This window comes from Polyodon spathula, chromosome 33 (genome assembly GCF_017654505.1).
Source record: "Polyodon spathula isolate WHYD16114869_AA chromosome 33, ASM1765450v1, whole genome shotgun sequence".
Lineage (NCBI taxonomy): Eukaryota > Metazoa > Chordata > Actinopteri > Acipenseriformes > Polyodontidae > Polyodon > Polyodon spathula.
In genome coordinates, this window is record NC_054566.1 from 2,742,728 (window position 1) to 2,765,220 (window position 22,493).

The 22,493-nt window shown below is 39.7% G+C and overlaps 1 protein-coding gene across 6 annotated transcripts in view; it reads left to right on the forward strand.

Annotated features, from left to right (window-relative positions):
• The window catches only part of LOC121303562 (DENN domain-containing protein 1A-like), a 293,214-nt gene extending 270,743 nt beyond the window's left edge, over positions 1 to 22,471 (forward strand). For 4 of the 6 annotated variants that reach the window (XM_041234341.1, XM_041234344.1, XM_041234345.1 and 1 more), the window contains 4 exons: positions 7,022 to 7,110; positions 13,332 to 13,460; positions 14,919 to 15,159; positions 16,934 to 22,471. In XM_041234341.1, coding sequence (XP_041090275.1) covers positions 7,022 to 7,110; positions 13,332 to 13,460; positions 14,919 to 15,159; positions 16,934 to 18,202 — 1,728 coding nt within the window. In that variant the 3' untranslated portion in view covers positions 18,203 to 22,471. The remainder of the gene's footprint in view (positions 1 to 7,021; positions 7,111 to 13,331; positions 13,461 to 14,918; positions 15,160 to 16,933) is intronic. The other 2 variants (XM_041234346.1, XM_041234347.1) reach the window with 1 other exon arrangement.
• The last annotated feature ends 22 nt before the right edge of the window (positions 22,472 to 22,493 follow it).

Here is a 22,493-nt window from a genome sequence, read left to right on the forward strand (position 1 = left end):
TCTACATTTGTTTCTTGCGTTTTTACTTTATATTGTATTGTAATTTGACTACAAGCCAACGTTTTGAAGTGTTCTAAAATAGTCAGGTGGTTCCTGGTTTCTGTTTAGCATTTCACTGACATATTTGCTATCTCATAGCTAACCGGAGTCATGCGTTATTGTCACGCAAGAGGTTTGTAAGCAATACATGCCTTTTATTCATAAGTTAAAAAAAAAAATAATGTAATGAAAGTATTATTCGGTAAACAGCCTCTCTGTTTATTAAATGACTGTTTTGAGAAAGACTGAAAGGAACCAACCTTGTATCTATTATAACTGTAAGAAACAAAGTCAAGTAAACAAACTGTTGTGCCACTGATTAACAATAAGCATTATGTCTGTGGTCTTTGTTGGTTTGTGATGAAGGTGTTTTTACTGTTTAAAATTGTGAGGTACCTACACATGTATCCCTGTGCAGCAAAGTTACAGGAATGGAATCCTCTAGTTCAGGACCTTATCCCTGACCTGGAGTTTTGAACTCGTTAAGGATTACCCTCCACTTCTATAGGGAGAAGAAGAAAGGCACTCTACTAATTACAGTGAAAAGGAACTGTACATAAGAGTGGAGATTCTCTATTTGCAGAGATTAGATGTGGTCACTGCCCTTGTATTCAAAACACATTCATATATGCCTGGTCGAATTCGTCAGGTTGAAAACCCAGTGGGAATTTTTCCTTTCTTCCTCATGTGCTGATAGGCCGGGGCTCCAAATCCTTCATCGCATTTCTGTGCAGACTAAGCCCTGTGCCGCTGACACTGGAGGGGCAGAGCCTGGCTTTTTCTAAAGCTGCACAGAAAGGTGAAAGTATTCGCAGCACGATGACAGCCCGGCTTCACGCATCACCTTCCAGCTCAGGCTTAATTAAACAGCCTTTCTTTTCTTCTTTTTTTTTCCTCCCCCTCCCTTCTTTTTGTCCTATCACCCTTAATGAAGCGGTCTTCTCCATCGCTCCTGCTGATTGCCAGTCCTCCTCTTGTGTTTGTTGGCAGCGAGGTCTGACAGCTCAGCTCCTCCAATTAGCTCTGTTGTTCTTTTCCTTCCATGTTTCACTCTGTTGTGAGTTCAGACAAACTTGCCACAAAACTTAATCCCACTCCACCCCCGGGCCTGGGTACACAATACCCAGCCTTGAAGGTAGGGGAGGCGGATTTGCTCCAAATCTGACCTCTACTGGATCTGGCAGCCTCCTAAAGCCTCAGTTGTCAAGTGACTGACGTCCCTTGGTTCCATGACTTTCTCTTTTTATTTATTTATGTGTGCACCCCCCACACACACACACGTAAAAACTTGTTTGCAGTTTAAGTGGTCCTGATGTACATATCATTTTCTGCACCCAGCTATAAATACAAGCTTGAAAATTGAATGTTGGTTTGTATACATGGTTTTAGTCACATCATTTTAAATCTAACCTACAATATGAACAGTTTTTCATTTCATTTCACATGTAATAATGCATGTTACAGATCTGACCACGTGTGTGAAAGAAATTTAGAAGTTATTAGGTATTTAGATTCTTGACCTTCATCAAGTGCTTGAATCACTCTGGTATTTGAGGCACCTCACTATATGTGTATTTACCTTAAAAACTAGTAACACAAAAATGTGGTGGTGAATGAATTGAGGCTGTCCAAGTTTTGGTGCCATATAAGTGTAGTAAAACAATTAAAATTACATTTGTAGGGCTCCCGAGTGGCACATCCGGTAAAGGCACTCCGCGTGCAGTGCAGGATGCGTCCTATAGCTTGGACGTTGGCGGTTCAAGTCCAGGCTATTCCATTGGAATTACAATTGGCTGAGCAGCGGTGGGGTGGTCCGACCTTGTAGCACTGAGGTGGCTGCTTGGGGAGTTTGCAGTGTGAAAAGAAGCGGTCGACTGACAACACACACTTTGGAGGACAGCATGTGTTCGTCTTCGCCTCTCCCAAGTCATCACTGTGCATCATTGTGCAAGTCATTTGCAGGAAATAGATTTCATGCAGGTTTTGTTGAAGAATAGGCAATAGATAACTCCTCGATGTCCGTACGTAAGAGTATTGTAGCTGTGCATTTGAATACATCTCATTCTGTGTCACACACCAGTCCCGTAAGATGAGCTACAGGCACTTTACAAATCTGAATTTCGCAATCTCAACTGAGTTTTAACAACTGCTCCTCAAACCCTGCGAACAGTGTGTCCCCTCCAGCAAGAGAACCCTTTCCCTGTGCATCCAGTACCCAATGGAAGGGTACACCTCTATCCACAGGGGCCTGGTTCAGCTGCAGTTCCTTTTGAAGCTCGCTGTATAATACAACAACAATTAAACAAATAAAACTACCTAGGGTTTGAAGAAACTTTTTTTTTTTTTTTTTTTTTTTAGGCTAAGAAAGTGTTTTTGATATTCAGCTAATTGTCATGGCTTGTTTTTAAAAGGAAATTATGGTTTTAATAGAAATGTCACTACCAGGCACTGTTAAAACATGTCAAGTGAACTCTAATTTTTAATAGCATCCCTGCTGGTAATGGTAATGATGGTAATACAGTAGTAATAATAATAATAATAGATGGCTTGGGATGTATCACATGGTACAGTCTGAGACACAGTGGAGGTTTTCATACAAGAGGCAGACACTTCTCTCCATGTAGTTATGTATCCCCCAGTTACACCTATAATGTGACATGTACTCTGAGCTGTTCTTCAGTGCTGCTGAAGTCGCTGCTGCTTGCACTTCAATGGAATCAGTAATTCAGCAGCAGGCTGTGCTGTGAATGGGAGCCTCTGGCATTTGCTCATTGTTGTCCTGTTATCACAAAGCACCCCAATCCTGAACACCCCCTGCCATTCAGTCTGTATTTTCATTGTGAACGCATCTGTTCATACATTATAATATGCACGTTATTTGAAGAAGGATTCTTTTTAAAATAGTGTTTTATGAATTAAATGGGATATTTGATATTTGGCTGTTTTCAAAAACCAATAACAGAGTAAATCAGTTGCTTGAGTATGAATATTCACCTAAATATTTCTGTTTTTTAAAGTTTAAGCTTTGAGCCCTTTTAGCAGATCAGGAGTTGATTTGGTCAAGGCAGAATGTTGTAGGAATGGGGAATCTGTCTGGTTTGCATGGACCACCCAGACGTGCTTATCCTGGGCTTACCCCACAGGCCAGGTTACTGCATGGATTCTAGAAGGCTTCCACACTACTGTCAAATGCTCTAATAAAAGCCAGTTGTCTTATCCCAGTGGGGTATAGGTTAATCAAATCAACCCCCAAGTCAAACTCGGGATAACTGTTCAGTGTCTTTTACTGAAAAATAAATAAAACTGGGCATATAATTATACATCGGGTCTGCAGTTATCTTTCCTGTACTAGTAGTGCAGGCTGTACCTGAGATAGCTTAAACCTGTATACAGTCCTGTGATGTTTATATATAGTCCAAATTATTTTAAAGTGTATTGCTATTTTAGGATTAAGAACATATATGAATGTCATAGACTAAGGCCAGAGTTCATACGTGGCTGTGGCTATATCCAGAATAAAGTGCAGCAGTAACTAAACAGCGCTGGGTAGACGAGGTCGAAGCATGAAGAAATCACAATGAATCACATTGTTTCTTGCTCATTAGAAGCAGTCATTTAGAAAGCTCTCCAGCTTCGTTCACACTGGTCAGTCTGCCTGGCTTTGTGGGGATTGTTTAAAGAATTAAAGCACGGCCATGTCAAAGCTGGTCATGCATAGCTAAAAAGCCAACATGCCTTTAATAATCGTTAGTGATATCCCTGCCAACAACAGTGTAACTGGAATTCATTACACTCATTCAAAATAGGCTTTAAGGGGTGGGGGGATTAGCGCTCCACTCAAACAAACGGTCAACCAGAGACCCAGAGATTTGCAGACATTTTATTATTGAATGGACCGTGAAAAATTAAGACAAGGTCTAGTAAATTTTGACTACAACAAAAATATTTTCTATGAAAGTCACATTTAATGGACCTACCACATTGGGTATATTTGCAGAAATGAATTTTCTGTATATATATGGTACATATTTCCATGTGTTCAAATACTATGTTGAACACTCCTTTTGTACACATCTCTCTCTCTCGCTCTCTCTCTCTCTCTCTCTCTCTTCATATTCATAGTAAAATCCTACCCTGCTTCTAGATCTTTTCTGTGTCATTGTACTTGAAACTAGCCTTGGCAACCTGGCTTCAACATAGTTTAATGGAAGCAACATATTACCTTTAAGCTGAGACCTTTTTGTTCTTGTATTTGTGATGTTAATAAGATGATCAATACTTCTCATCATGTTTAATATTACTTCAAAAGGGACAGATTTTGTTGATGCAACAAATATTCCTGTTTTTCTGCAGAATTTGGACTATAGTGCTATTACTGCTCATAAATCAAATGTTTTTTTTTCAATCAGAACATGTACATCATGTTGTAATATTAAAACAACAAAGCTGCAGTACACATGTACAGTGTTCAGTACGCTATATTGTGCTGCAGATATCCGAACATTTCAATACTCGTCAGTAACTTGCAGATAAAACTACTAATTGTATGCTTTTCTTTCCCAAAGTGATTCTAAGTGTGGAAGCCAGATGTATGACTGATAAATCAGATATCAGTGTCTTAATAACCAAGGTGATATTATTTGTTTAATTGACAGTTCAGCTTTGGATGTGTCACACTGAGGGTGCACCATGCTTTTGGCACTATATATATATATATATAATATATATAATAAATAAAAATAAATAAAGTGACGGTACAGCTGATAATATGTATTGCTATAACCTGTACTGTCATGGATGTACCTACAGCTGCCAAACGGTTTGTCCTAGGATGACCCTCTCAAAATCTGTCAGATCCTGTTTAGGACAACCCTGACGGTGACTGTGCTGTTTTTACAAAAATGTATAACGTATATATATATAATTATACCGTAAGGTTCCACAGTGCAGCAGGTTTATATATATATATATATATATATATATATATATATATATATATATATATATATATATATATATATATATATATATATATGTCAGTGACGTGTGGTCAGGGTAGGCAACCTAGTGAGAACTAGAAAAAAAAAAAAAAAAAAAAAAAATGAAATCCGAAAATGAAAAACGATATATGTCAACTTAGAGTTTTCAAAACTGGATTACCAAGTGAAGCACCAGGTGATAACGACTGGAAGGCCAACGCCCGAGCTAAAGGACCTACAACAGCGAAAGGGACAAAAAATTACAAGATTGTTTCAGACTGACTGGTATCAGCAGAAAGCTATGTGGCTGTGCATCAGCTAGTCGTCTCTACTGCTTCCCCTCCTTGCTGTTCTCCACCAGCGAAAGTGTGTGGACAAGAGCAGGCTACAGCAACTTGAACAACCTGCCAGCTGCATTCTTTAAACACAAGAAATCTGTTGCACACATCCAAAGCCAGATGGCGCTGAAAACTTTCGGTAACACACGGATCAATCTAGCTCTGGATGAACAGTGAAGAATGAACATCAGCATGCACAATGCAAAGGTAAAACAAAACCGTGAAATTCTGAAAGATTCCATTGATGCAACATGCTACTTAGGGAAACAGGAGTTAGCCTTTCGTGGCAATGACGAGAATAGCAGCTCCTCTAATCATGGCAACTATGTGGAGCTAATACATACGTTTGCTAACAAAGATGAGAGGTTAGCCGATCATTTGCAGTCCACAGTGTTTTCGGGTGTCCAACAGAATTCAAAACGATCTAGTTGAAGCTGTCAATGAGGTAATCAGAAAAGACATGAAAGAGGAGATTAGTGTGGCACCATTTGTTGCAGTTGAAGAGGATGAGTCGACTGATGTCACCATCAAAGTTCAGGTATCTGTGGTTTTGCGATACGTGTTGAACAGTGAAGTGAAGGAGGCCTTTTTGGGATTTTATTATGTGAGCAATGACAGATGAGCAGCGGCTTTGTCAGAGTATGTTTTGGGGGTGTTGGGGGAAATATAACTGTGTTGAAAAGCTGGTAGCTCAAACTTACAATGGGGCGTCTATAATGGCATCAGAGCTAAATGGGGTGCAGGCCAAAATTAAGGAATAAGTCCCTGAAGCCACATTTACCCATTGTTATGCCCACAAGTTGAACCTAGTGCTCTCTCAGCCAGGGAAATTTATTCCTGAGTGCAAAATATTTTTCAAAACAGTAGATGGACTTGCTTCATTTTTTAACAAATCCACCAAGCACACCAGACTTCTTGATGAGGTAGTAAAGAGACGCAAGCCAAGGGTAGCATCAACGAGACGGAGCTGAAATACCAAACTGGACTATTTACCATTACCAAGCTGATTTACATGCAGTGTTTTTCGGATTATGAGAGACAACCTCGATGAGTGAGACAACGAGACCCTGGTGATGGCCTACGAGTGTGACACTTGGCTGTCAAAGCATCCACTTGCTTTCTCCTAATGGTTTATGAGGGCATTTTCAGTGAAACCAGTGTACTTTTTCGTGTTCTACAGAACAAAGTAATGGATGTTGGGTTCTGCTGTGAGCGGATCAGAGACACAATGCGTGCATTGGAACGCAAGAGACGCGATTTTTACCATTTATACAAGCAATTTGAACAGAACAGACGGTCCCCTAGGCAACAAAGCTATTGCAGCTGGTCCTCACCATACCAGCCACAATATCATCAGTTGAATGAACGTTCTCCGCTTTGAGACTGATCAAAACCCACACTCGAAATTGGGCCAATCAAGTAATATATATATTACTTACATGTTGGTGTGAAAGTGGGGGGGGGGGGGATTAATTTGACTCCATTAAAATATTCCAAAACAAAATGGCGGGACATTCTCTGGCCTCTTCCGTGTAAAACTGAGTTTGTTGCAGGGTGGTTTTTCAGCTTAGATCAATTGCTGCCCATGTTTTTTCCCCATGTAATGAATGGCGTTTTTACAGTGTCTCTCTGTGAACTCTGATCCCTGATCTCTGATCTCTGCAGGCCCGCCCCTCCAGGCCTCCACTTGTGAAGAGACCAGGGAGCAATGTGGTGGACGAAGGGGGAAGGACCTTGGTATCTAGCCCAGAACAGTAAGCTTTTTAATTAGACTGTTTGAGGATGTGGCTGCTGTTTAAGGCATTGTTTAAGGAGACAGTCAGCTATGAGGTGAGGCTTGGTTCACATACATACACATCACATGTTGCATACAATATCTTCAGTTTTTCCATGTTTATTGAAGTAAATTTCCAGTATCAGTATTTTTATCAGGGGTTTTATTCTAATCATGTTGATATTTTTTTTTTTTCTTTACAGTATGTATGTCATGCTTTGTTTTACATGTATCAAGATAAACACTTAGCCATTTCTGACAGAATTTGGTTCAATCTTCAGCATGTAATTGGGAGTATCTGTTTAATAAACTGGCTCAGATGTACTCTGAAAACTGCTTAAATTGTATTAATTACACCGTGTAACCTTTTTTTTTTTTGTTCCTGGGTAGTAAGTGTTATTTCCTAATTGCTTATGCCTCAAAAGTATAGAAAATGGCTATTATTCACCACAAACTTTGCTTTTGTGACCAGGACAGTGATATTTCAAAATATCACTATTTCCAATGGGAAAACGGGCAAATGTGTGTCTTTTCGTTCACATAAAGCCAGTAAAAAACAACATATGAATCCAAATTAACATGTATTTATACTAAAGTAATACAAAAATGACTACAAAAGATTTGGAAGTGAGTAGTTTTTCGAGATTTATGATTATACTGTAATTATATATACACAATTATACTTGTGTCCTGGTCACAAAAGCAAAGTTTGTGGGGAATAATAGCCATTTTCTATACTTTTGAGACATAAGCAATTAGGAAATAACACTTACTACCCAGGAACAAAAAATGTGTTACATAGTGTTATTTAAAACAAGTATTAGAGGCCAGCCTTTTCAAATAGCCTCACTGAACCATATTTTTTAAAGCGTTTACACTAGTCTATAATTTTTTGGTCAGGAGAAAAACAACTTAGCAATATAATTGAAGGTTTCTCAAGCACTTTGCAAGTGTCTACAAAAAAAACAGGTGTTAATGGCTTGACAATACCCTCCATTCATTGTGAATACAAATTTGAATGATATTTTGGATGCAGAGTGCTTTATGTCTATAAAAAGAATAATATCTAATAATCCGAGAATAAGCTCAGAGGCACATTTGAATAATTGTACAGGTAACAAGCTCAGGTGTGTCTTAGTAAACTCATCCCTGTTGATGATTTAAGTGTAACAGATTTCTAAAAGATATGTCTAGCTTTAGCATGCAGTATTAAAGGTTAGTAAGCATTCAAGATTCCTTAGCCCATAACTGTCAGTGGCTGTATTTCATGAGGCTGAAGTGTTTATAATGGTCTGTTATTGTTTCCATTTGTGTGTTAAAAATTAAAACCCTTGTCTATGGCAGAAGACCAGAGCAGAGCTAACAAGCAGCCATTTATTCTAGTCAGTCCATTAGCAGAGTTCATTTAAGTGTCCCGTTGTTAATGATATTAGCATGCATAGGAGATACAGCATGTCTGTTCATGGAGCACTGCAGTCATCCTCATGAGTAAGGCCCTGTAAAAATGGCGCATATGTTCCTTTAAAATTCACAGCAGTGTCACAGGTAAAGTATTGTATTTCACGGAATGTGCACGGAAATATAAAATAAATTAAGTGTGATATATATATATTTTTTTTAAACAGCAAATATACAGATAAGTGCACCGACATCAAAATTAACATCAAAGTTACTTAAGCACTTTACAATAGCTTGTGAAACGGTGTTGTAATTAACAGCCTGTAGATAAAGTGTATCTGCAAGGACAGCTTTCAGTTCTAGTACATCAGGTGCATGTTCACCATTTAGGTCTTGCAAAACAAATAGAATGTGTAGCCCATACTGATCTTGTGCATCAGTCGACTCGTCAGTGTAGCCACCGGCAGGCAACCAGACTCTACCAATTCTAATAATACTCTGCAACTTTAGCTAAGTATTTACATCTAAGCTGGGCTGGTGAAGAAATCACTCCACCATTTGCTGTACTCTGTCTGAAGGTCAAAATTTAATGAATGGACTTTTAGAATATGGAAGTCACCTTTTTTTGTTTCTTTGCAAGTAAAGCAATTGTAGCGCTGCTCTGGATTTCCGGCTTTCTCTTTTCAGCGAATCTAAATGCCTGTCAACAGACGAGTTTCAGTTGTGATCTGTAGTAATGTTGCAGGATGTACAGAAGAGCTTACCTCCATCGTTGTGTAAAACTGCTGGATACTGCTTTATGTGATCTGCTGCAGATACATGTTTAGCCTTTAGAGCCATCCATTTGCTTGCTTATTGTGTGTAGTATTTTAATTTCCCACTTAGATTGCATATAGTGACATGACATAATCACTGCACAGCACTGTGTGTATGTTGAATATTACATGCAGGCACATATCAGAGCTGTACAGTTTCATAAATGTGATTTTGTTTGTATGAAATTACAATTTTCACAGGGCCTCATGAGTGTAGTAACACAGCACTCCAGCAAATACAATGTATGGAGAAAAGTACATTTCAACCCTAAATTTAAAGAGCTGAATTCAGAGAACTACTTTCCTTAGAGCAAGCTCCGCATCCATTTAGCAATGTTGAGTCATTACTGAACAGTGCAGTTCGACCAGCATTCTTTCACTGAATGCAAGGCAGAGAACTTCTTTAAAACAAGCTGTTATTCAACCTCTCAACGGCTGTATAATGTTGCATATTGGAGCGAGTTCAGCAATAAAGTTTCTGAAAGGGAATATTGCATTTGAAATTGTGATACTTTAGGGTATGTGTATTTGAAGTAAGCCTGCATTCCTTGGCTTAAGTGCATTGTTACACAGATGTGTATTTTGACAGCGTACTCAAGCAGGCTTCAGATAATGCTGAAAATGCTTGTTGATGTCTGGAAGTGAAATCTTAACTCATGCATTAACTCTTGCTTCAGTTCTGCAAGGGGTTGAAGCAGCCCTGTAGGATTATGGTTAAGAAAGGACTAGATACTGCCTTCCTGGAGCTTATAGAGGTGGGAGGGAAATAATAAAACTGAATTGAACTCGGGGGGGGGGGCAAGTTAATAAATATTCACAGTGTTTCATTTGTTGGTTTATTTGGTAAATTAAAAAGCTGAATCTATGAACCCAAGCCAATGTTAACAGTCTCTGGGCATTCGTTCATTTTCTCAGGAAAATAACTTTACTGACACCTTGTGGAGAAGTGTGACACAGCAGGTCAACTGAGCAGTTTTAACGCAGGTTACATCAATGGTGTGAATTCAAATGTTATTTTTTTTGTGAGATTGTTGTTTTGAAAATGCTACCAATACTCTGCATTTTAAATTTTAGCACTCAGAAAATGACAATAACAATAAAAGACAATGCTCTCTAATGTAAAAAAAAAATAAAATTCTGCTACAATTGACACAAATATGGAAAAGAAGACGAACCAATTTTCAAATGTAAAAAGAAGTTCAGATTAGCAATAATCTTAGACTAGCTTACCTAGGGTGAATACTGTGAATACAACCTTATAGGGTTTAAGGAGTCATTGACTGGTGGTTTGGGTTGCTGTATGCACAGTATACCACATTCCCTTTCACTTTGAAGCAGGTATGTATTTCATGAAGATACCTTGTGTATGTTTGACTTTTACTTGAGAATGTACAGTGTTTGGTTAAAACCAAATAGCAATTCTGATACTACTATTACTAGACTACACCGATGCTTGGTACTGCCGTCTAGTAAGATCAGAGACGAGGGCTTTGGGAGTCCTGGTCCAGTCTTTGCATTCATGACATCCCATTATACTCAACCAACAATGTAAAAAATCTGCACAAAATTAAGGTTTCATATTTAGCTCATTTGCAGGTGGTGTTTTTTCAGCCTCACAAAGAATCTTCAGTTTGTGTCATCCCAGAGTGCTTTGCAGGGTAATTTTCATCCCCAGTACATTTAAGTGTCAATTAAATTTGAAATATCTGCATTTGTCAACATTTCATTTCTGGCCACTGTGATGTGTTGCTGATTTGTCCGTGATTTCTGACACTTAAGAAAGCATTGAAGACATAGATCTTCCTCATTAAAACGCAAGCCTGCGCTATCATAACCATGCACCGTGCCAGGAAGCGCGTCCTGGTTCTGCAGCGCTGTGTTTTTGACATGATACTTAACAAGGAACAGCCACAGCTGTCAGGGCTGTCACATGTTAGCGCCAACCAAGGGCATGTTCAGCCAAACATTAGAGAGAGCGACCATTGTAGCTTAGCCAGGGGATTATGTAGGTAGGAGTCTGTGCAGTCATGTGGAGATGATGGGGCCGAGACGGACATCAGCAATCTGCATTTCCTTTTCTTCTCCTGTTTTTCTTGTTTTCTAACTTTCTCTATCCCTAGTCTCTACATAAACCTAGCGTGCTGCTTATGCAGTTGTGATGAAATTCTCAAACTATCAGAGCTTACTGGTGATCAAGTGCCTTTCACTACCAGCTGTGCCAACCTGTCCAATCAATGCCTACGTCCCTCACAGCATTGTTCACGTTCTATGGGGTTAACCCTATATCTGCTGTATACTAACACAGCAAAACAACAAGCACAGTATTTTAGCAGCTATCCTTAAAAAAAAAAAATTGACAGCAGTCATTTTCCCAGTAGTTATACTGCATATACCCTGGTTTGCCATGTTTTTTAGTATGCTTTGCCATACCTCTCGGGGCTTTACAATGCTTTCCTATGCTTTACTGTGCTTTCACTATGCTTTATTACATTGTACGTTTACATTGGGAAACCTTGATAAGGGTACATATACTATGGTCCTTCTCTGAGGTTTATAGGACACTACCCAGTCTCTATAGGTAAGAGTACCAAGACTGTATGTCCTACTTAGAGGCAAAATCTAATTTTCAGAGACAAAAACAAGAAAATACTGAACAGTAAGTGCTAATAAGTTAGGGCCTAGTGTCAAAACCACTTGTTTTTAAGAAAGAAACAAAGGAAACATATTCTTAACCTTTTTAGCAGTTCTGTCTACTTTTCATTTCCTCTTGTCTTTCACACACTCTTTCTCTCCCTCTCCCTGCTGCTCAACTCGCTTCCCGCACGACTGCGGCCTGCATGTGACCTGCTTTCACTCAGGCAGCTGACTCGCTGTGCACTGTGGGCTGGTAGCGGGTGGTAGGCTTCAGAACTGACTCCAAATGAGATTCATTAGAAACAGAAAGAAAAAGAGGGGTTCCCTGTCTAACAGAGTGACAGGATAAGGAATGAACAGGAGAGAACAAGATGAGGGGCCTGAGAGAGCGAGAACTGTCAAGAGATGGACGTGTGTGCGGATTCAATGAGTCTGAATAACTCTGAAGGAGAGAGAGCTCTAACATGAGGAAACTAACTCTTCTTTAGCTCTTAAAAAGATGGCATGGTTTCACACACAGTGCCACGCCACTTAGTTATAACGGTGTGCACGTTGTAGCAGACACCTTTCATTAGTTCATTAATTGTTGATTAAAAAAATTATTTTGGTGTATCTGTTTCTTTTGATTTCTAATAATAAGTTTGAATAACATTGTTTCCAGGTCGTTAGTTTGGAATGAATTGTAGCAGTTAATGAAGCAGCAGGGGGCTCTGTTGCTCGTTGGGGTTTCTGTTGTTTGGAATGACAGTACGCCTGACAGCAGAGAGCTCGACATTACATCTTACACGTCTTGTAAACTTTGATTCAGACCAAAGCTACGGTCCTTTATTGTTTTTTTCTGACGCGTTTTTTTTAAATTTTATTTTACTTAAAAATACAAAGAAAATGTTAAAGGTTAGTATTTATGATGTTGAACAACCAGTTCCGGAAGGACCCTGCAGGTGAATCACTTGTAATCAGTGTACTATCTGTCAAAACATTAAACATTGGATAGAAAATCGGGGATCGGATAATGGGCACACTGAATCATCTTTTTTTTTCTTTTTTTTTTTTTTACACTATGCTTTTTACATGCTTTCACTGTGCTTTATTTCACTTCACCATGCAAGTCAGATTCTAAAACTCATTATAGACTACTTCCAAGACCCTAAGTGAAATGTTTATTTGCAGTTTTGTATCTGTATTGGGTAGGTTGTCTTCCTGACGACAATTTGGAGTAGGAACTTTGAGAATCTCTCTCGGAGTTGATCGTATTTCATTACTATAAAGAAACCTGTTTGCAAAGTCTGATTGAATGCTGCTGTATGTTTGTATTTCTTCTGCTCCCTCTCTGCTTCTCTTCCTGTCCCTCCAGCATGACCAGGCCCACCCGGCACTACACTGTCTTCCTGTCTGAGGACGACTCTGGAGACGAGCTCCAGCCTGAGCACCAATCTGTGTCGGGCTTCTCTGAGAACTTTCTCTTCTCCGCTCCCTTTGAATGGTCTCCTCCTCTTCATCATTCATACTTTCTTTTACTCTTTACTGCCTCTTCTGTTTCCATGATCGTACAAGGACCCTCAATTAACTGGTCACCTCTATCACTGTTATTGAGTGTACTGGCTGGTAATCAAGTTCATCCACAACTTTAAAACAGTGAATCAGAAGAAATATAGATCTGCTTCTTTATTTGAAAACTAGGCTTTAAGATAAATATGATTTATGGTGTATTTATAATGCCCACTGCTGTGTTAAAGAGTATGTATACTTCATTGCATTTATGTTTTTTTGATCCTTGTACATGTTAGTGGTGTTTGTAATTATTTAAAACTTGTCAGTCCTAGTTGCTTGCCATTTATAACATTAGCTGTGTTTTTATATAAGTAAAAGCCATCACCATCTGATCCAGTTTCCTTTTGTATTGCTAGAAATACACAGCTGTGCACTAGATGGCTCTGTTGCTTACTAATATAAAGACATTTTGGCTGATCTAGTTACATTGGTATGTGCCAAGCAACTAGAACTGAAGAGCAGCTCCTGAACTCACAGCGAGAGCACCTTAACACAGATTCAAAACACTACGATTGCAATCAGAAGCATGCAGAACAATTGCACACATAAACAGGAACGGGGTTAAAAGCTACGAAAAAGTCATTTGAATTGTATTGCTCTTTTATACATTGAGTGGGTTGTCTCATGAGTGAAATAACCACAGTACCAGGTGAATGTTTGTGGAGTATTCTGTTTATATAAGAAGTGCAACATATTTTTAAACAGAAATTCAACAGCTGAATTTGGGAATCACTTTCCAAATATCATACCCTGTATCTGCTCAGCAAAGCTGGGAATTTGGAACACTGCTATTTGCCAAGACAGCAAGGTAGATTCCAAAATGAGGTTAGGTAACAAAAGTGTTTCACTCTGCAGCACTGAATACAAAAAAGTTATTCAACACTTGTATGAATAGATACATGTATTTGTTTACCAAGCTTCTAATTAAAATATCCGGAAGATGGCGCCCCAAATTCAATTGCTTATACAGGAGAAGGTACGAGTTTTATTCATACTTATTTCTTCTGTTCCTACAGAAGTAGACATTTTTTTTGGAGAATACATGCAATGATACTTTTTAATTAGTTTGCAAAATAGTTTTGAAAAATTGATCTTGGTCACAAAGTGGCTGGTCACTAATGACGTTTTACTGAGTCCCCCTTCAATACCACACATCACCTGTAGTCTAAATCAAGTTTTAAAACACGTATCAACCTAGTCTTTATTTCATCCTTTTTGAAAACAATGGTGTGAGTATAACTTTGCAAAATCCAACTAAATAATGTAATATAGCAGACTAGAACATGTAAAATAATGGTATTTTAAAAGATAACTATATTATGTACCATATTATACTCTGTAGCTGTTGTGCCAGGAGGATACTGAATGTTCCCTCTGTTCTATTCCGCAGGCCTCAGCCCTACAAGACGCTGAAGGAGGCTGATATTGCAGAGGCCGAGAAGGGGATGGGCCACACAGCCCCTCCCAGCCCTGTTGCCTCACAGAGGATCACAGAGATTAATCTGCTGGGCGATATCTTCAGCAGTCTGGACGTGGACTCGGAGAAGCAGCCCCTGAGCCAAGCCAAGAGTCTGGAGGACCTGAGGACCCCCAAAGAGGAGGGCCCACAGCAGGTCAAGTTTGGCTATCAGGTTGGTGAATCTGTTCGCATGGACCCCCGACCCTGAAGTCTTTTACTGTAATCTAACCAGCAAGAAGCTGAATCCAGTTACTTGACCATGTAAATGCTCTCATAGTGATTATACCTAGCAATGTAATTGCATAAACCATACATGTTGTGCAGTTCTATAGACACATAAGTCTCAAATATCCAGTTTTGAAAGTAACACTTTTTTTTTTTTTTTTTTTTTTTTTGGAATCGCCAATTATTTTTTCTTGTTTTCTCCCCAGTTTGGAAAGGCCAATTCTTTTTTTTAAATTTCAACCCGACTCACCGCTGCCACCCCCATGCTGGTTCAGCCACCTCAGAGCTAGTGTCGGAGGACTGCACAGCTTACAGGCAGGTCTTTAGGGGTCGTTGGTGCACGGTGAGCCGAGGACCCCCTGGCCGACCTAAGCCCTCCTCACACGGGAGTTACTCGGCCAGTTGTGCGCCACCCCCTGGGAACTCCCATCCATGGTGGCAGTGGAATAGAGTGCATCCTGCAATCAACGTAGAGTGTCTTTACCGGATGCGCCACTTGGGAGCCCCTGAAAGAATCACTTTTTATAGGAAACATGGAGGGAGAATTTGTTACCCCTCCCCTTCAACTGCTTCTTTCCTGTCCTTACCAACCAGCTACTTCCTCTAATAACCCGTAACATGCTTCAACCTAGAAGACACTGCTGTGGTCAAAAGAGCCAGGTAGTGTAAGTGAAGCAGAAATCCTGAGAATGGAATCTCGTGCTTGTTTAATATTCTGTTATTCTGTGTCATCAATCTCTCTTTCCTACTTTCACCTGAAGAAGAGACCTTTGAGGTCTTGAAAGCTTGTGAATAATTATTATTTAGTTAGTCCAATAAAAGGTATCAATTCTCCTTCTCTTTGTCTATCATCTCTGGACTAATCCAGCTACCATTTAATCTATCTACGTCTTCAAACCCCCTGACTTCAGAAATTCAGCTTGTATGAGTCTTTTCAGAAGCAATGGTCCTGCTAAGTGCAGTGTGTGAGAGAAGTTTCCACCCCCACCGTCTCAGCGAGAGAGAAGGGTTTTACTGTGGGTTTTATTATGTTCAACTTTAAGTTCTGGGGTAGTTAGCCATACACCATCTCTTCGACAGAATGCTAAAGGCAGTTATCTTTATAGCACATCTGGCATTGCTGCAAGTCCTTCACTTGCAGTGGCTTGGGTATTCTATCCCATTAGGTAATGGTTACATTTCGTACTTGAAAGGGAATGTTAGGTTATTATCATAACCCTGGTTCCCTGAAATAGAAATGTATCCATTAACCTTCAAGGCCGATACATTCACTCCAACACAGCAGGCCTGAAGAGAAAATGGCTCTGAGCCTTATGCGTCATTCATATTTCTCTCCTGGGGGCAGAGACGAGGCCTGACACATACTGGGCTCTTAAAGGAGCAGCTTTGATATAAGTGCTCAGATGATTCGGGCTATAAGAGATATATCTCATACGGCAATGTGTACAGTTCTATTTCAGGGAGCCAGGGTTCTGATAATAACCTAACGTGTTGTACTGTTATCATATATAAGAAATGGAAACAATAAGGAGGCGTTTAAAAGGGTGCTTAAGAAGGTACTGTCCAAATATGTATCTACTTAGTTTCTTTTAGCTTTGTCTTAGAATTTTGACTGACCGTTTTGAAGAATGTATGAAAGGTTGTGAAATTGATGTTAAACCCATCTTTATATTCAGAAAGCAAAATTGTTGATCTGTTCTCTATTTATGTGTTTTGTGCAGCGAATGGACCCAGGTTCAGACAACAGGACCAGAACGTTACCAGGAATGAAGCATTCCAATCCTTACAACAAGCTGTGGAGCGTGGGTCAAGACGACATGTCCACCCCCCCCAACACGTCTCTCAGCTCCTCGGAGCGGCTCCTGGCTGTCCGTCCAGCCGTGTCCTCCGAACAGCAGCGCCCCCCGAGCACAGAGGGCACGTTGGAGAAGACAGAGAACCTCTCCAGCAGCCAGAGTAACATCACCATCCCTCGACCGCATGGAAGGAAAACCCCAGAGCTGGGCAAGGTTCTGCCCCCGCCAGTCCCGGTGCCACAAGTGGGAAAACACCCACCCCTAGCTGGAGCAGTAGACTCCGGGAAGACTTCATCCAGCTCTGATTTAGTCTCTGGGTTCTCACAGGAGATCTTTGGTACCAAAGCCAGCAGTCATGAATTCAGACAGGCACTAAATGCGTCTCCCTTGCCTATGCATTCAAGTGCCCCTGATATTTTGAAGCCTATTAAAGTCAGTTCAGAAAGTGTTGCACCAGTTGACCTCTTAAGTCTTTTAGATCCGTTGAGCACAGGCGTAGTCTCCCAGAGTAGCAGTCAAACGCCAAGCCCTGGAAATGTGTCAGCTCCTACAGTGTCCTCTAGCCCTGCTTTATTTACAGTGTCCTCCAGCCCTGCTTTATTTACCTCTGACTTTAGTTTACCGGCTTCCACGTACAGCCAGCAGCTTGGATACCCTCCTCCCGGGGTGGCTCAGTTTCCACCGTCATCGCTCAATCCATTTACTAAGCGTGGCCTCCACTACCCTGCAACCGCACCACCAGGAGCCCATTATGTTGGCCCTGCACGCAATCCTTTTAGCTCCAACTATATGTCCCCTAACGTGGGTTTCTTCCAAGCCCCAGCTAGACCTCACTTTGCCGCTCCGTCTGTTCCGGGACTGTTTGGTCAGCCTTCTGCGTTGGGACAAGCTAGCGGAGCTTTTATTCATCAGAGCCCAAGCCCAGTGCCGCCCAGCTATGGACAGGCGATGGGTTTAGGGAGCACTAGTAGCAGCAGCAACCTTCATGACTCTGCCAAAACATTACTGGACCACCCTCTGATCCCCACAAAGCCAGTCCACGCTAGGAGTGACAGTCCGCTACCCCCGTCCAGATCGCAAGAGGAGCCACAAGACCCATTCGAGGATGTGTTAAACGTAATGAAGGACGACATAGTAGTCCCAGGGCAGGGCCGAGTGGTACAGCTAAGAAAGAGATGGGAGACCTTTGAGTAAATAACAGGAAGGATTTACACAGGAATAACTAGGACAACAGGCTGGAACTTAAGAGACAAAATGGGAGAGCATTACTGCTGGACAGAACTGGATTTTAGCTGGCATTAAGTTTGTAACGAAACAGCTGTCCTATGTTTTCAGTGACGATTTAGCAACTAGTGTTTGCCTCTGCTGAGTTACGATATTTGTAAGTTACCGGCCACTTTAATCCTTGATTTCAGCCTTCTTAAACACACACTATTATAAGCCCTTGCTTACGCAGTGCAATTCCACCATGTTCTCCCATGTTTAATGCATTTTTTGCTGCCTTTTTATATTGCTTTTGCTGAAAATGTTGGTTCTTACTGCTTTGATGCTGTTCCTCTCTTTTCACCTTGGTTCAGTTTCATGTGTAGCTGGTCGTAACACCGAAAAGCACTCTCTAGTTAAGGCAAAGCTCTCTAGTCAAGCTGGGTTTTAATAACCTTCTGTGCTAGTTTGATTTTTGTAGAACTCAAGTTAGCTAAACATTAATCATAGTGTACAAATTATACCATACAGAAATAGTACCTGTTAGTTTTGTATATAAGTATTCATCAATACACAGAAATGATTTTCCTGCAATATGTTTTGAAGAAACCAATGTTACTTGATGTTTTTCAATTCAGATTTAGAGTTTGTGTTTTTGACTCAAGGTGATATTGTGGTGGTGTGTTTTACTCCCATAGCATTGCTCAACAGTGTACAATAGCAAGTGGCCTTCCAGGCATAAAATGTAGTAACAATTACATCCATGTCATCATTCAAGTTGGTCGATTTGCAGAAACCCTATGGGTTATACGTCACCCTTTCATTTAAAGTAAAGCTATGAAAAATAAATCTGAAGAGCTGGAGTGTTATTACTATAGTGGAGAGTCTATTACTATAGGTTCCTTACTCATTTGAATTATGTAGGTAAGTAGTGAGATTCTGAGCTGATATTTCAAATGTGGAGACATACTTCCAGTATGTTCTACTGCTTTACTTTGTATTCGATTTAGCAATGTTTTTCACATTGTTTTGTGCTGAATATCTTTAGGTTGTTGGCTTGTTATGTTCCTTTTGTATTCAGTTTGGATTGCAGATTCATCACATACAGAGCGTAGTTGACTGGGCTAGGCTAGTCTGTTGTCTTCACTGTAGACGAAGCAATGGACTAGAATATAAGAAAAGCATCAGAAACAAGCCAATGTAACTCTTTCTTTTGAGTGTTTGACTTTCTGGTCTTAATACCAGAACAAACAGGCATGCAACCAAGTGTAAACTGCAAGCAGCAATACAATAAAAATGAGCCTTATTTTAAAAAGTATTGGGAGGCCTTTTGATCAATATTGTGCCATCTTATCTGTTTACATCAAGAGTTAAATAGATGGACCGTGTTAGATCCAGTACATTTAAATATGACCAGTCACGTTTCCCCACGTGGGTCCCACAGCACTTTGACATACTCGTGTTTTAATGCCGGTATATTGACAATCACAAAGTACAAATTCAAATCCTAATAATTTGTTACCAGGTCTGAAAATGGTTTTCTGTGATTGTGATCGTTCTCTTTTTATTATATCAGTTGTGCCAGTATTGAGGTTCATCATCCTTTAGATAAGTTAAACTGACCCCTGAATGTTGCACTAGTCTTGGCAGTTTCTGACCTTGTAAAGTGACGAGGGCTCTAAATGTTTGTCTACTTGATTGAGTTAGAAGTTTTACCTTAGGATGTTAATGAAGCTAACGACAGTCTAGCATAGTTCAATACTGTGTCCTTGTGTTGAAATCAGTAGCACTACACTCCAAGCCAGCTCCATGTCATTGGAAAGATTGCCATCTTAAATACACTATACAAACTTGTAGGTGGGATCCACACAAATGTTATGTTGCAGTACCTGCATGTACTTTATCAAGTTTTCACTATTTTTCTTCACTTAGCTATGTCTTGAATGGTATACTGCAGTTAAACAAATTTGTATTAGGGATGGAGTTAGGTGTATTATTGGCTACACCGTTAGTAAAGAGATGTATGATATTAATTGTTCTTGTTAATTCTCCTTATTCATTAAAAGTCCATAATACTGCACAAAATAACTATTATGTATTGGTACATAATAAAGTATTCTTTTCTGTTAAAGGAAACAAAATATTGTGCTTTCGTTGTGCCTAGCTCAATAGAGTTCTTTTTGTTTTTATGAAATCTGAAATGCTGTATATAAATCGCAGGTGAAAAAAGTGTTCAGAATTTGCTGACAAACTTAATATTACAGTGAGTTGATAGGCTGCAGTACTGTTGGTTCTGTATGAGCATTGCTTACTTTGTTCAATATTACAGACAGTTAGTTGATAGGCAGTTAGTTGATAGGCTCCAGTACTATTGGTTTTGTATGAGCCTTGCTTACTTTGTTTATTGTGTTTTTATCACGTGAACAATACACTACAGACAAAACAAGAAAACCAACAATGGCTTGAAACGAACACTAATCCAGCAGCCAGTCTACTAAGTATATTATTGAAATGGTTAAGAGCCACGCATTCAATGGTAAATGCATTGTTCATCCCTACTAGCTGCATGAGCAGCTCCTAGTGGGATCCCTACAGTCTCATGAGATGTATTCATGTGTACCAGTTTCAGTAATAAACCTACAGAAGGGTTCATCTGAAACACATAACTGGGTGCTGCTCTAGAGCAGGTTTCAAGCCATGGATGAAGTATTTGAATGGTATATTTAATGTGAGGTAGTCAACTCCACAAGTATGAGTAAATTATTTTTCTTAATGAGTCCTTAAACTGTTGTTAATAATAGGCATACTAGATTATCAGGCTGTAAACCAAGCCAAATGAAATAAGTAGAAAGAAATCTGGGTTTTAAAAAACTATTTGAACGCCATAAAAATGTATTATAGGAAAGTCACGCAATGTTGGTCGCCCATTATTTCAACTGCTCCTGGGGAAAAAAATACAGTGATGTGGCACTTCCCAGCTTTACAAAGCAGGTGTTTCCCCTTCGCTTTGAGTGTAGCTCACTGTGTAGAAGGCTGGTTCTGCACATTGTGTTGCAGTTAAGTGATATGCTGCTGTACAACACACCCAGGGGAAGTGAGGAGATCAGATGAAGAATTAACAGCCTTGACTGCATGGGAAGGTACTTCAGAAAGAGGTAGAGCTGGTAGCACAGACTGGAATAACAGCTTTAAGGACCAACTTTTCCATTAATGAGATTATTTTAAAATGCACTTATTTAATAGAAATAAAAAATGAAACCTGCTATAATATCTACAGGTATGTTGGAGATTTTATATTAAAAGACATGTTTTCTCCAGTAATAACCTTGACACTAACTTTGTGTTCACAATTTGAAATGAAGCCAAAGAATAAAAAGCATGGGGATTGACAGGGTGTGTGTTATACATGTTGCTGATGAATAACAATACATGTTATGCTCAGGTGCCCCACTTTTCTCTCCTTGGTCACAATGCAACTGCAAATCACTGAGAGGCAGATCCCAAAACACAGCGGTGGTTTATGACCTGCGTTACCTCTCTCTTCTATGGTGACATTCCAATTTCAGAGACGTGTTTTCATTAATGTTGTTACAGGAGGGTTTTTTTTTGGTGTACTGTCCAATAGCCTGTAGGACATTGCATACTGAATATGTTTCTTTATCTGAATTGAACACACAAAATTGGCATAAATATTAATTATTAAGTCTATATTTGTTTTACAGGGTAATGGATTGATTTTACAGACACCTACCAATGATATTCACTGCAGTCATCTCCAAAACTCATCTGCATCTTCACACATTACTGCACAGTCTGCAGCGGCTTTAAGTTTGATTGAATAGTGCCACGAAGCAGGGACATAACTTGGGGCAGCACTGTGTTGTTGAATGAATGCGCCACTTTGTCGGTAGTAAAAAGTTATTTTGTGAACCTCTTGTAATACATGAGAACCTTTGTAAAGAAAAATGCTTCCTGGACAATGTAATTCTTTTCTTCTCTGGTGCCTCTGAAGTCCTTGTAGAATGGAAGCCTTCTGTTTTGATTCTGCATTGCTGTACATGCTAACGTGTTTGTATTGGATGTTTGCTCCTGGATTAAACTGTGTTCCTGTCGCCGTGATTGTTCCTGATCAACGCGACTGATTTGGGTTGGGAGTGGAGGGCGTGTTTTAATATGTTTTCCGCTCAATGCTGCTGATTATTGTGTGTCATTTTTATTTTGATTCCACGTGTTTAAAAATAAAAACAACAAAAAATAACGCTGGCTGCATGTTATTATATAT